Below are 12,456 nucleotides of genomic sequence, written 5' to 3'. Positions count from 1 at the left end.
TGGGGACGGACTATGTAATTTGATTTTAAATTTTGTTTGGATCATTACGTAATGTTCTCCCCAGATTAGTCAATGCCAGGACCACCTTTTAGCCAAGACCTGCCTAATGATATGATTGGTGGTACCAAGCTGGGAACATGAAAGGTAGTCCATGCTTTCTCTGACACATGTTATTAAATGTTATTTATCCAGGCTAATTTGTACCTTTCCTACTGGACAGCTTTTTTTATGCTAGTACTTAATTATTTTTCATTAATTACGTGCTTCCTGAATGAATTGATCTTCCGTTTAAAGGGACCTGTTATTCCACTGCGAATGTAGATGTATCTCTACATAATGCACCATATTCATTGCACTCATTCATTATCTGTAACCGCTTATCCAGTTCAGGGATTCCAGAGCCTACCTGGAATCATTGGGCGCAAGGCGGGAATACACCCTGGAGGGGGCGCCAGTCCTTCACAGGGCAACACACACATTCACACCTACGGACACTTTTGAGTCGCCAATCCACCTACCAACATGTGTTTTTGGACTGTGGGAGGAAACCGGAGCACCCGGAGAAAACCCACGCAGACACAGGGAGAACACACCAACTCCTCACAGACAGTCACCCAGAGCGGGACTCAAACCAACAACCTCCAAGTCCCTGGAGCTGTGTGACTGCGACACTACCTGCTGCACCACCGTGCCACCCCTAATCCCATAATGCACAGCAATAAGTTGTGTACAACCAATGTACCCTAGCGAATGGTGAATAGCCATAATTCAGTTCCCTATAATAGTGCACTCTATAGTGTGTAAAGTATGGAATAATGGTAATGTAGCCAAAGAAACACAGCTATTGTTTGCACCCTCCTCATAGATGTGCATTGTGGGATAGGTGGAGTGCAATATAAATTGTTTGCTAGAGTTGTGTTTAGAATCGTTCCCTATTACAGAAATAGAGCACTAGATTGTGTGTGGCATTTTGTAGTGTTCAAAATCTCAACTAAACATTTCACTCCCTATATTGCTCATTATCAAATACAAAAAATGAATCGCAAAATGTAGTGTACAGACAACGTTTGCTAGCATTTCCAATGTATACAATAATTCAATGCGGTGATGTCTTATTAGCAACAAAGTAGAAGCCTGAATTGAGCTGAATGCAGTCTACTAAGGCAGGGAGGAAGGTGCCAAGTCATGGCAGAAATTAATGCTTGTACGAAATGCTTTAGAGTTGTAATTATTCTAGTCAAGATGGCATTTGTAAACCTACAAATGTAAATCTCCAGAAATCTTTTGGCTGTACTCCAGTCAGTTCACTATTTTGCAAATGTGAATGAGTATACCCCTGAACGCTTGCTAACACAGAATATGTTTTCGGACACCACTACAAAATGGCGGCAGTCCAAAATCCTGTACTATATAGTGAGTAGGGTACAGTGTCGGACAGCACACTTCTTACAATCACTTCACTAATTTGCATATTTAATTTGAACACAACACACTGCGCTGAAAGGTCAGTAGACAGTTCAGCACTGTATTCTCCTGATTAGCACACTGCACTATGATTGGCTGCAAGTTAAATATCACAAACAGTCCCCTGATTTGAAGGCTGCATTGTGTGTAGGATCTCTAAGCCAATTGTGGCGCGCGAGGCGGGAACCCAGTGCCAAATCCCAGCGCGGGGGGCGGGGCTTGTCCTGAATACGGGTGGGAAAGGGAAACAGCGCCACCCGCGCTGGCGGCAGCTCCGGCCACACTAGGCGGAAAATGTGCGCGCTCCTCAGCGTTCACCGAGCAGCCTTCTGTCAGCTCCGGCAAGCGCCTCGCCCACTACAACACAACGAGTAAAACACACACACAAACACATACACAGCCATACACAGAGTGGGGGCTGCTCTCCTTCATTAACACGTTCAAACAAACCCTCACACGCTCAGAAACACAGCCGAAAGCCCAGAAAAGCGAGCCAAAATGGACCGAACGTACGCCGTGGATACAGGTCACCGGCCGGGTCTCAAGAAATCGCGGATGTCCTGGCCGTCCTCTTTTCAGGGATTCAGACGGTAAGGGCTCGAGTTTATCTCTCCTGCGGAAGACTGTCGCGGTGCAGGTTGTTTTACCGGCCAAAGGTGGTCTTATCTCCGTTTTTAAGAAGCATCACTTAAAGTTAAAGTCTGTTTTGGCTGTAGTTGGAGCGGGGTGTAGTAGTGTTTAATAGTATTACTTTATAATCCCTCTTTTAGCTGTTAAGCTTGGGACGTTTTAATAGGACGACAGGCTTTACCCTAGTGTTTTCACACAGTTCTGACAGTAGAGGTTCACAAGCCTCATTTCTCATACAGTACACATCCACAAGGACGTTTCCTGGTACTTAAGAGGGTTATTGCACGAATGGAGTGCTGTTTGTGCCCCATTGTTCCTCATTGTATTTGTTAAGTACAGTAAAAGACATTGTATAGTGTCTTTCCCATAGCTTCAACCTACCCACAACACTCAGAATTTACCTTACCTTGAATCATTGTAATAAAAAAAATCATATTATGCAGTATTTTATGACAAATGTACATTTTACATGAAAAAAAAACAATGTCCAAAAGTGTGTAGGCACCCGTTATAATACATAATTTAATCTACTTTAAGGGGCACCATTGTAAACACAGATGTTATAGTGTTATCTTGTCTTATCTTATCTTAATTGTGCACAGCTTGTACAACCTCCACAGAGAACAGCATGAAATGAAAAATAGGACACTATAGAGCAGCTGTACATGAGCTTAAGGTCACACGGCTCAACAGACTATAAGATATAAGCTAAAACCCCACTGGCACTGAGCTGTGGAGCAGTAAAACCGCTTCCTGGAGTTAGTGAACATTATTCAACATCTTTGGATGAGTTGAAGTGATGTCTGTGATCCAGATCTCATATGGCCAAATGCCATCAACTCCTATCAGCAATGTTCCAACATCTAGTCTTAAACCTTCCCAGAATTATATAAGCAAAACTGTAGACAGACCACCTATGAACGAATCTCATCTAGGATTAGCATGTGTCCGCACACTTTTGGCCATGTAGGGTATCTGGAATATTTCCCAAGTCTTAGCTTCAATAGGGATTCACATCATCTGTGTCCTGAAGCTTAATATTATTATTTTTTAATAATTTTAATAGTATTTTACTGGTAATAGAATTGTGGTAAAGTCTGACAAGGTCACAGAGTTCATCCTTGCTTCTTTAATACTAAAATTAGCACAGAAGCCAGTTAACCTGATTTTCTTACTAATAGTATTTTTCAACCCTTTTAGCAGTGTTACACATTCAAGGGATAATCCCTGAGGGAAAAAATGAGATTGTTCCAGAGATGAGTGATTTTTATTTTATGTTGTTGTTGTTGTTTTTTTTTAATAAATTTAATGTTCTTTTTTTATAACATATTTAATGTTATACTTAGATTGAACATTGAAAAATGCAAAAAAAAAAAAAAGACATCACAATCATGCAGACACTCTGCAGTGTAGCTTTATTTCTAAAAAGCTAAAAAGCTTTTTTTTTTTCATGTCCATTTGCATTGAAGTTGCCCTGGGTATACAAGCAGGCTGTTGAGGTTTACTCTTCAGGCTTCTCATGAATGTTTCATCAGCACATGCTAGTGTGTTCTTGTGTCTTCTAAAGCCGCAGGTTTTGAAAGGGAATACGATGCTGGCTGCATCCTCCTTGATCTTGTGCAGCTTGTCGCAGTTCCACGGGATTTGGCCAGAGTGCCCCCTGCGGTCACAGCGGTCAGGAGCAGATCAAGAAGAAGTAAACTACTTTAAGGGTGCAAAAAGTAGCACTTAGATTACAGGTTGTGATTGTCTGCTAGTCAGATGGCTAGCTGTGTGCCTTATCACAACATCAGAATATGATGTAAGCTCCCTTGTTGAACCTGTCACTGGAGAGCGATAGAAGAGCTGGCATTCTGCAGCGCGTCATGAGATTTCACGCAACTCTGGAACATTGCGTTCTTACTGCAGTTAAGACTGTGGCTGCTTCGGATTTCTTTATTTTAGCGGACGACGTGCATTGTTGGTATCTGACGTATTAAACTGATTTTGCAGGATATAGAGCCTGTTTATTGATGCAAGCTCTTCAAATAGAAATTGGATGTGTATTGTTAGAGAAATTGCCGTATACCCCTTAGGGTATAGCTGGGGATTAAAGGAACATTAGGTAGTAATTTTACCTGAAAATTACAGCTTGAAAATCACTGTGATGCTTCACTGTCCTGTATTAGTGAGAATAGAGCCTCTGTTATTGCTATTCTGGGCTCAGCCCTGCAGAAACTGTAATATGTAACTTTTGGAGAAAGCTCCACGGGGGAAATCCCTGCTTCAGGTCACGGTTTGATTAGTGTTTCTCCATGGATTTCCTCTGTTATGGCATCAAAATGAGATCTAAAGTTCTCAGAACCAAAAAACAGAATCCATTACCAATGAATTACATTTTGTAATTAAGAAAACGCTCATTAATATCGAGAGTTATAGAAACAGGTTTGTAACGAGTATATTTCTGTATATAATCGTCTATTTTAAGTTCAGTATTCTTGAAGAATTTCTCCTTTTCTCAGTTGTGCTTCTCCCAGTCTCGCTTTCATCCAGAAGTTTCTCGCTTTTGACTTTTGATGGTGTCAGGATCTAGACAGTCATTGGCTGTTGAAGGTAAGCCCCGCCCCCCAGTTCATTCTGCACACCCTAACCCTGATTGGAAAATGATTCTAAGCTTCTATGACGGACTGTGAAAGACATTATGTAAAATACATTATCGTTAACAATAGTTGATATGGCTTACCTGTGTTTGCCGGTCTGGCATTTTCCGATCAGGGTAAGATTGGCACGCTCTCGCTGACGTAGTGGAGTGTGCAGAATCGGCTGGGTGGGCGGGGCTTAACTTCATCAGCCAATGACCATCAAAAGAGAAAAGGGAAAGGCGAAAGCGAGAGAAGCACAACCGAGAAAAGATGGAATGAAAGTGATTATAAACAGAAATATTCTGTTTACCAACATATTTGTATAACTCTCAATATTAATGAGAGTTTTCTCAATTATAAAATGACATTTATTGGTTATGGATTCTGTTTTTTGGTTCTCATGACTTTGGAGCCTATTTTGACGCAATACTCTGGTCTCCACCCATACTCAAAAACACATTGGTAGGTGGATTGGCTGTGCAAATATATCCAAGGGTGTGTATGTGTATGTGCGAGTGTCTGATTCCAGGTAGGACCCCCGGACTCACTATGACCCTGAATAGCATTAAGTGGTTATAAACATTGAATAAATGAATGAATGACTGAATGAATGATTTAAGCCGAAACCGTGCCGCTCTAAATTAATATCCCAAGCTTTGAATAATAAATTCATAACCTTTTTTAAATATTAACTTTTATGAGAGAGCTTTTAGTGACCTTGATATCTTCAGATGTCTGGTTCCACAACCACTGTGAACAATTTTGAGTGGAGCATTTTATATTAAAGCACTCTGAATGAACGTGTACACTATATGACTAATATGTTTATATATGATATACACTGGCACAAGTTCTCTGCCTGTTGATCATAATTCGGACCTTGTTTATCCACCTTGAGTTGTCCTCAGTGGGACAAAGCTTGCCGCTTGGAAACATAATTAACGATACAGGGTGTCCCTCTCACTCTGGTATGCGGCCTTCACTCATTTCCGTGCATGGATGGCATTCCAGCACAGTTTCTCTCCTGAGAATCCCTTGTTTATCCTCATTTATTACTTCTGCGTAGCTCCATTACCAATTAAATTGTAGGCAGTTACAGTTCCTGTGTTTATTTAATGGCACAGCTCGTTCAAAAGCCCAGATAAAGTGAAAAGAATAGAGCCAAACTACCGGGTCATTTTGCAACGTGTTCGTTTCTCACGTTTCTTGGTTTGATGTCTTAGCTGCCGTATATTACTTTTAGGGACGGATAGTTATGGCTGTGTTTTGCTTTATCTTCTTAAAGCAGCCCTCCTAGGCATTGTTAAAGCTGCGGAAGTCTAGCTCTGTGCAGAAAAAAGATATGAAATCGTGACAGCCACGAGCACCACCCTTTTCTGAAATTAGTCCATCACTGTGATGGCTAGTTAAAATTCTGGATTGGAAATAGCAAAATTTGGACGTGAAGTTAAGAGTTTTTTTACCCCCATCTGTCACCTGGGAAGGCTTGTCATTAAATGAAGGAACATCACTACACTGCACTGTCATAAGAGCGGTAGTAAAGTAGGTACTGCTGTTGGGCGATTAGCTCAGTTACTCTAGAGAATGCAGTCTGACCACTCCACAGTCCAAAGATCCAAAGTGCAGACATCAACACCCATGAAATAACACATCACATTATACCATGACTAATAAAGTGTTAAACAAATAAATCTCTTATTTTCGTTTCTTCAAAACAGTCTTTGACATGATGTGGCTTCGTACACTTTTGCCATTCTCTCAAGCAACTTCATGAGGGGGTTTTCCAACAACCTGAAGCAGATTCATTTTTCATTTTTCTCATTGCTACACACTAACTGCAGAGAGGCATTCCAGAAACATATTTATAAAACTTAATTTTTTTTAAATTAATGACAAAATTTCCTTATATTGTCGTTTTTGGCTAGGTTCCGATTGCACTCCTCATTAATCAATTCCCATTTTTGAAGTGAAATTGAAAACTTGCATTTACGATCATTGTATAACAGTACAATTAAATGTTGAGGCCCAGATTGGCCACAAAACCCTGTGAATTGCACAATGTAGGTCCTTAAATAATGGCCTCTAAACCCAAGTACTCCACAATATGTCTAACACAAATCCATTGATATTCAGCTATGACCTGCATATGAGGCTCCTTTTCTAACATTCGGTGCATTGTTTTGATGCAGGAGCTGTAGTTCCGTCACATGTGCCGTGCACTATGTAGGAAGCATGGAGCTGTTTGAAACACAGTTTACATGTCGCAGCTAGTGCTGGCTGATGTCGTCAGCACTAATCGCATGCGTACAGGCAGGAAGACCCATGACATCCCATCTGATTTTTCATATTCATGTCACAGGCCTACACATTGGATATGTATTCAGTCTTGGACCATAGAAAGTGAGATGAATCTAATTTGAAAATTTACATTTGATGTAACAAGCAGCACAAAATCAGAATGGCTGGGTTTATTCCAGGTTTTCTGACTTGGGTAGTGAACAATTAACTGGCCAGTTGGTCTTACACTTTACACTTGGTACACTTGGGTTGGTAGTTGGTGTGCTTGTGATTATGAAAAACATAGATTAGGTGTATCAAGACTTTTGACTGGTGCGGTATTTATGATAATTCAGCAATCCTTTAAGGAATTGGGGCATTATTAAGGCTTGTAGATTACATGATTATACTTGTTAGTTGATAAATGACAGTATTTTTTTGTTTACTTGCCATTGTTATTTCTCTATTTCCACGGGTTGTAGTGTGTTATTATGTTATCGTGGATAACCATTAATCATGAGTGTGAAATTACATAAGCAGGGCCTTAATAGGTCCAATTAAGACATTAGGGAGCCTTGTTACCATGGTCTCCCTCTAACATACATCACCCTTCTGCAGAGCCCAGGATTTCATTCTGACCCTGGCATCTCTAATAATCTCAAACCAGACTCAGAGGCGTCTGGGACTTTAAACTAAATTCTGGGAAGGATTTTTTAATTTCTGGACCTGAATCTGCCACCTCTGTACCTCCTCCCTAAGAATTTCACACGGGTCAAGGGCATGTCTAGTTACAAGATCAGTGTTATGGAGTTAACTGTCAATTGCATTCATATGTGCCAACATTTTGGCTGTGGTTTCTCAAGCTCTGTACCACAACCACACACATACACACACACCTCTGTATTTGTCCTCTGGAGCGAGGCCAGTGAGTTTATATAAGGTTTCCAACAATACCATTAGATCATGTCTGAGATCAATGATTCTCACAGACATCTGGAGCTAGAATAGTTTTACCCAAGAGTACAAAGACGAGTTATTTTACTGGCTCTAAGAAGCATTTCTGTGTTTTACTTCTTAAAATAACAAAACCATAGCTACCACTCATACTGGTGTATAGGGAGTTCTTGTTGTTTAGAAATTGGTTGGACTTATTACCAAACAAAAACACACCCTTAATCCTTTAATTAATGATAGCCTAATGAATGTGTTCAATTAAAATATGGTTCCAATCAAGCACAGGTAATAGTTCAGTTGTCTAACTGACAACATTTTTTTCCCACAGCTTTAGCAGCTTGTTATTAGTTCTTTTTATGTTATCATAATTGTAAAGCGTATACTTGGCATTTGATCTTTTTTATTAGTAGTAAATAATAAATGTGGAACAGTGTAAGTGTAATATTTATAAGTAAAAACATCTTATGAGTTTAACATTTATAAAAATAGAATCTCCTCACCTCACGTGGGGGTGGGCGATATGGCCACAAAATAATATCATGGTATTTCAGGGTATTTTGGCTATAACGATATTCTTGGCGATATAAAAAAAAACACTGAAAATAGTTGTAAGGACACACTATTTCATAAATATATATTATATTAATATTACAACATTATTATAACATTTCCTATTTAAATTATGTTTGTTTAATTAATTACATTTTATTTTAGTACAAATCTAACCATTTCAAACATTCAGAAGAAACAACAAATGTGTAAACATTTGCTTATTTTGTAAACAACTGTAACTTACCAAGATTCTGACATTGTATAAAAACAGTCAGAATGTTGATATTTTATTTCCAAACCACCTCCACACAACTGAAGTCACTCATCTTATGGAGCAAATTTTTGAACGCAAATTTCCACCGTACCTGTCTCTGTGCCTAAATGACTAGCGTAATGAGTGTACGCCATATTATGTGTAACTGCATGACGTCATTACATAAACAAGTCAAGAGTATCACAATATTAATTTTTTATTGTTTAAAATATTTTTGTGATATTATTTTGTGAAACGTATATTCATCAGATATTGCTAGTGTTTGTTCAGGTTGGCTCCCTCTACTGAAACACGACATATTATACCCCTCTTTCACCAGTTATCATGGTTCCTTGGAGTCTTAATTAAACATCTGTGACATGCTTTGGTCAAAACCCCCTCATGGCTCAAGCCTCACTGCACCATTCTCTCCCGGTCTTAAAAACCCTTTTCTGAACGCCTAGTTTTAGTGCCTGTTCCTTTAAATGATAATGAACACACAGGCCATTCCAACCCTGAGTGCACAACTTATTTCTTTAGCCTCTTTACGTCTGTATTATGCAGTTTAACCCCATATTTGTGCTCTAACATAAAAGCAGGTCGAACTCTCTTATTGGAGATACTCAGACATGGGGGGATGCATTTGGAATAATTCCCTTTATTAAGTCAGAACGGGAACAAAATAAGAACAGCTTGTTTGGTCACATGAAATGACTTGTTTCATAGTTTGTGGGTTGGAAAGAATTGCAGATACCGAAAGGAATGTGAAAATGCAATAAAAATGCCAGTATTTTATTTTATTATTTATTTTTTTATTAAGGTTGTCCACCTCTAAGTGAACTACTCAAAAAATGTCTCCTTTTTGAAGAACTGAAAGAAATGAGTAAAAATTAATTAAATTTAAAATGCACTTTTTTCTATTAAGTTTGAATATGAATAATTTTGTTTGAACTTATATTTTACAGTGAGTGGGTGTTTGACCCATTTACTTCTCTTATGTGAATACACTCTGGGCATTGTATGTATGGTATGTATTGGTTTTACCTTTATTAAAGTAGTTCTGAATATATTCAGCAGGAAGTGTTGCAGACCTGGGGATTTGAGTCCTGACTGGTGACTGTCTGTGAGGAGTTTGGTGTGTTCTCCATGTGTCCGCGAGGGTTTCCTCCCATGGTCCAAAAACACATGTTGGTAGGTGGATTGGTGACTCAAAAGTGTCCATAGGCGTGAGTGGATGTGTGTCGCCCTATGAAGGACTGGCGCCCCCTCCAGGGTGTGTTCCCGCCTTGTGCCCAATGATTCCGAGTCGTTACAGATAATGAATGAATGAATGAATGATGAAAATATTGTTTCAATACTAAAACAATATGTAGTTCATACTGTGTGATGTATTAAGCTTTTGAGTTTGAGCCACCATGTCGAGATGAGGTTCTGTCTGCTTACAAAATGAGTGCAGTGAATTAGTTATACCTACCCTGCATGGAGCAAGAGGCCATAAATCCTTAAACAACTAACTCCCCATTTCGTAATTATTGTGGGAGTAGATTCAGTGTCACGGTTTCTAACCTTGTCTTGAAACTACATTGTTCCTGCAGCTCTGAAATAGAAATGACAATTTATTGACACCTTTGGTTCCACACTTTTGACATTTTGATTGAACAATGCTATGCTACCTGTGACAATCTCAGTGAATGATCACTGTTTAATACCAATCAGTATTCTGTAGGAGTCTATAAGGTCCTTGATGGTAGTACTGCATTAGTTCTGGAAGTGGTGTTTGCCTGATTCTGCCTCAATTAGGAAGACTAATGGCCAGAAGATAGCTCTGTAGACTTTATTGTCCTCATCCTGTTTGTGTAGGTCAGAGTCAATCACTTTGATGGCGTTTGTAATGAGGAGCCCAAGTGAAGCTGAGAGGAAAAGGCATCTATCTCAGTGAGCTCTGAGTGTCTCGTAATAACATGCACCAGCTTTTGTTCAAGTGGGAGTTACTTGATGCTTCACAGCATTAAAGCTTCTTCACTTTGAGTGCTACTCCTTGCTGAAGCGTTAATAGTAATCACGAGTGGGCTTGAATGAGACCCTCTCAGAATGCAAGTCAACAGGAAACGGCTGTTTTTCTTCAGAGAATTTAAGTCACATCCCACTGCTCATGAGACTCTGTTTATTTTGATTAAGTGAGGTCTCATTTTGGGTGTTGTTTTAACAAGGCAAACTTAGGAATGAATATGAATACAACTAGAAAACAAATAGATAACTGAAAATGCTGTTATTGCCATTTTTCCACTCGTATAACGTAATTTGACCTCTGCATGTAACCCATACTCCCTGGCCAGGGTTTGTTCCTGCCTTGCACCCAATGATTCCAGTTAGGCTCCAGACCCATTGAGACTCTGAACAGCATGCGGTGGTTACTGAAATGAATGAACGAAAAGGTGATTTTAACCCAGTGCCCAGGGAAAATATTGTCAGGGTCAGTGCACTATCACCAAATTACCCAGAATATAGTGGTTTTTACACTTTTCAATAAAAAATGTTATGTTACTGTTTAGAGACAAAAGGTTTGTGGGGGTCCTAGCCACTGAAGAACTGGGTGAAATGGGGCAATATATATATATATATATATATATATATATATATATATATATATATATATATATATATATATTCATTCATTATCTGTAAGCGCTTATCCAGTTCAGGGTCGCGGTGGGTCCAGAGCCTACCTGGAATCACTGGGTGCAATGTGGGAATACACCCTGGAGGGGGCGCCAGTCCTACACAGGGCAACACACACACATTCACTCACACCTAGGCACACTTTTGAGTCACCAATCCACCTACGAACTTGTGTTTTTTGACCATGAGAGGAAACCTGAGCACCCGGAGGAAACCCACACGGACACTGGGAGAACAGTCACACTGAGTGGGACAGAATCTGCTGCGTCACCGTGCCACCCTCTTATTTATATAAATATATATTCATAGAAAGCATGTTTCTTCTGTAAACTTTAAAGAGTAGATTATATGCTTTAACAGTGTGTCCGAGTTGTGATTGACCAGCTGATTGCGAGTGATATACTGGCTCTTGTTCAGAATGAATGTGGAGCTGTGAAGCTGTGGGTGTGTGAGGCTGCTGGGGTAAAGTGCTCAATCTGATTGCTGTTGAAAGCCAACCTGTATAATAGTGCAGAGACTGTGCTCCTTAATATCACACTGTTGATACCAGTATGCAGGCAGGATTTGCTGGAGTAACTTGTTGCAAGTAATGTGTATTTTATAATGTTATTTACAAGCGATCCTGCTCAATGATGGATGCAGATATTGATTGTAACTGCTTTTCACCATTATCTTATATATTACATTGCCTCATAATAATAATTACACTTGTAATGATGTGATGTTCCCTCATCTGAAAAGGCTGAAAATGGCAGAATGTGGGATCCTATAATTTAAACCAATGATTGTAATCTCAAGGAGAACTATGGGTTACTGCGTTAGAATAAACCCTGTGGTGTCAGGATGTTCCATATCAGATAAATCCAAACCGTCATTCGGCTAAACCCTGAATACATCACGTTGTGGATCGGTGGGTTCTGAAAAGTAAGATCCTTCACAAATATAAACTACAGTTTCTACTGACATAGTGAGGGTAAAGCACTTCAGATTTGAATTTCTATCTAATGGAAGCTATTACATTGTGGA

General features: G+C 39.5%; 1 protein-coding gene across 2 annotated transcripts in view; it reads left to right on the top strand.

Moving 5' to 3' along the window:
- The window catches only part of LOC136674370 (3',5'-cyclic-AMP phosphodiesterase 4D-like), a 280,825-nt gene that overhangs the window by 55,116 nt on the left and 213,253 nt on the right, over window positions 1-12,456 (top strand). The window contains exon 1 of one of the 2 annotated variants that reach the window (XM_066650366.1): window positions 1,759-2,054. The exons of the other annotated variant lie outside the window; for it this stretch is intronic. Within the exon in view, the coding sequence (XP_066506463.1) occupies window positions 1,963-2,054 (92 nt within the window). The 5' untranslated portion in view covers window positions 1,759-1,962. Of the gene's footprint in view, window positions 1-1,758; window positions 2,055-12,456 lie in introns of those variants that run through there. 2 annotated transcript variants of the gene reach the window in all.

The sequence above is a fragment of the Hoplias malabaricus genome, chromosome 18 (genome assembly GCF_029633855.1).
Source record: "Hoplias malabaricus isolate fHopMal1 chromosome 18, fHopMal1.hap1, whole genome shotgun sequence".
NCBI lineage: Eukaryota > Metazoa > Chordata > Actinopteri > Characiformes > Erythrinidae > Hoplias > Hoplias malabaricus.
The sequence above is the reverse complement of the archived record's forward strand: the minus strand, read 5'-3'. Positions and strand labels throughout refer to the sequence as shown.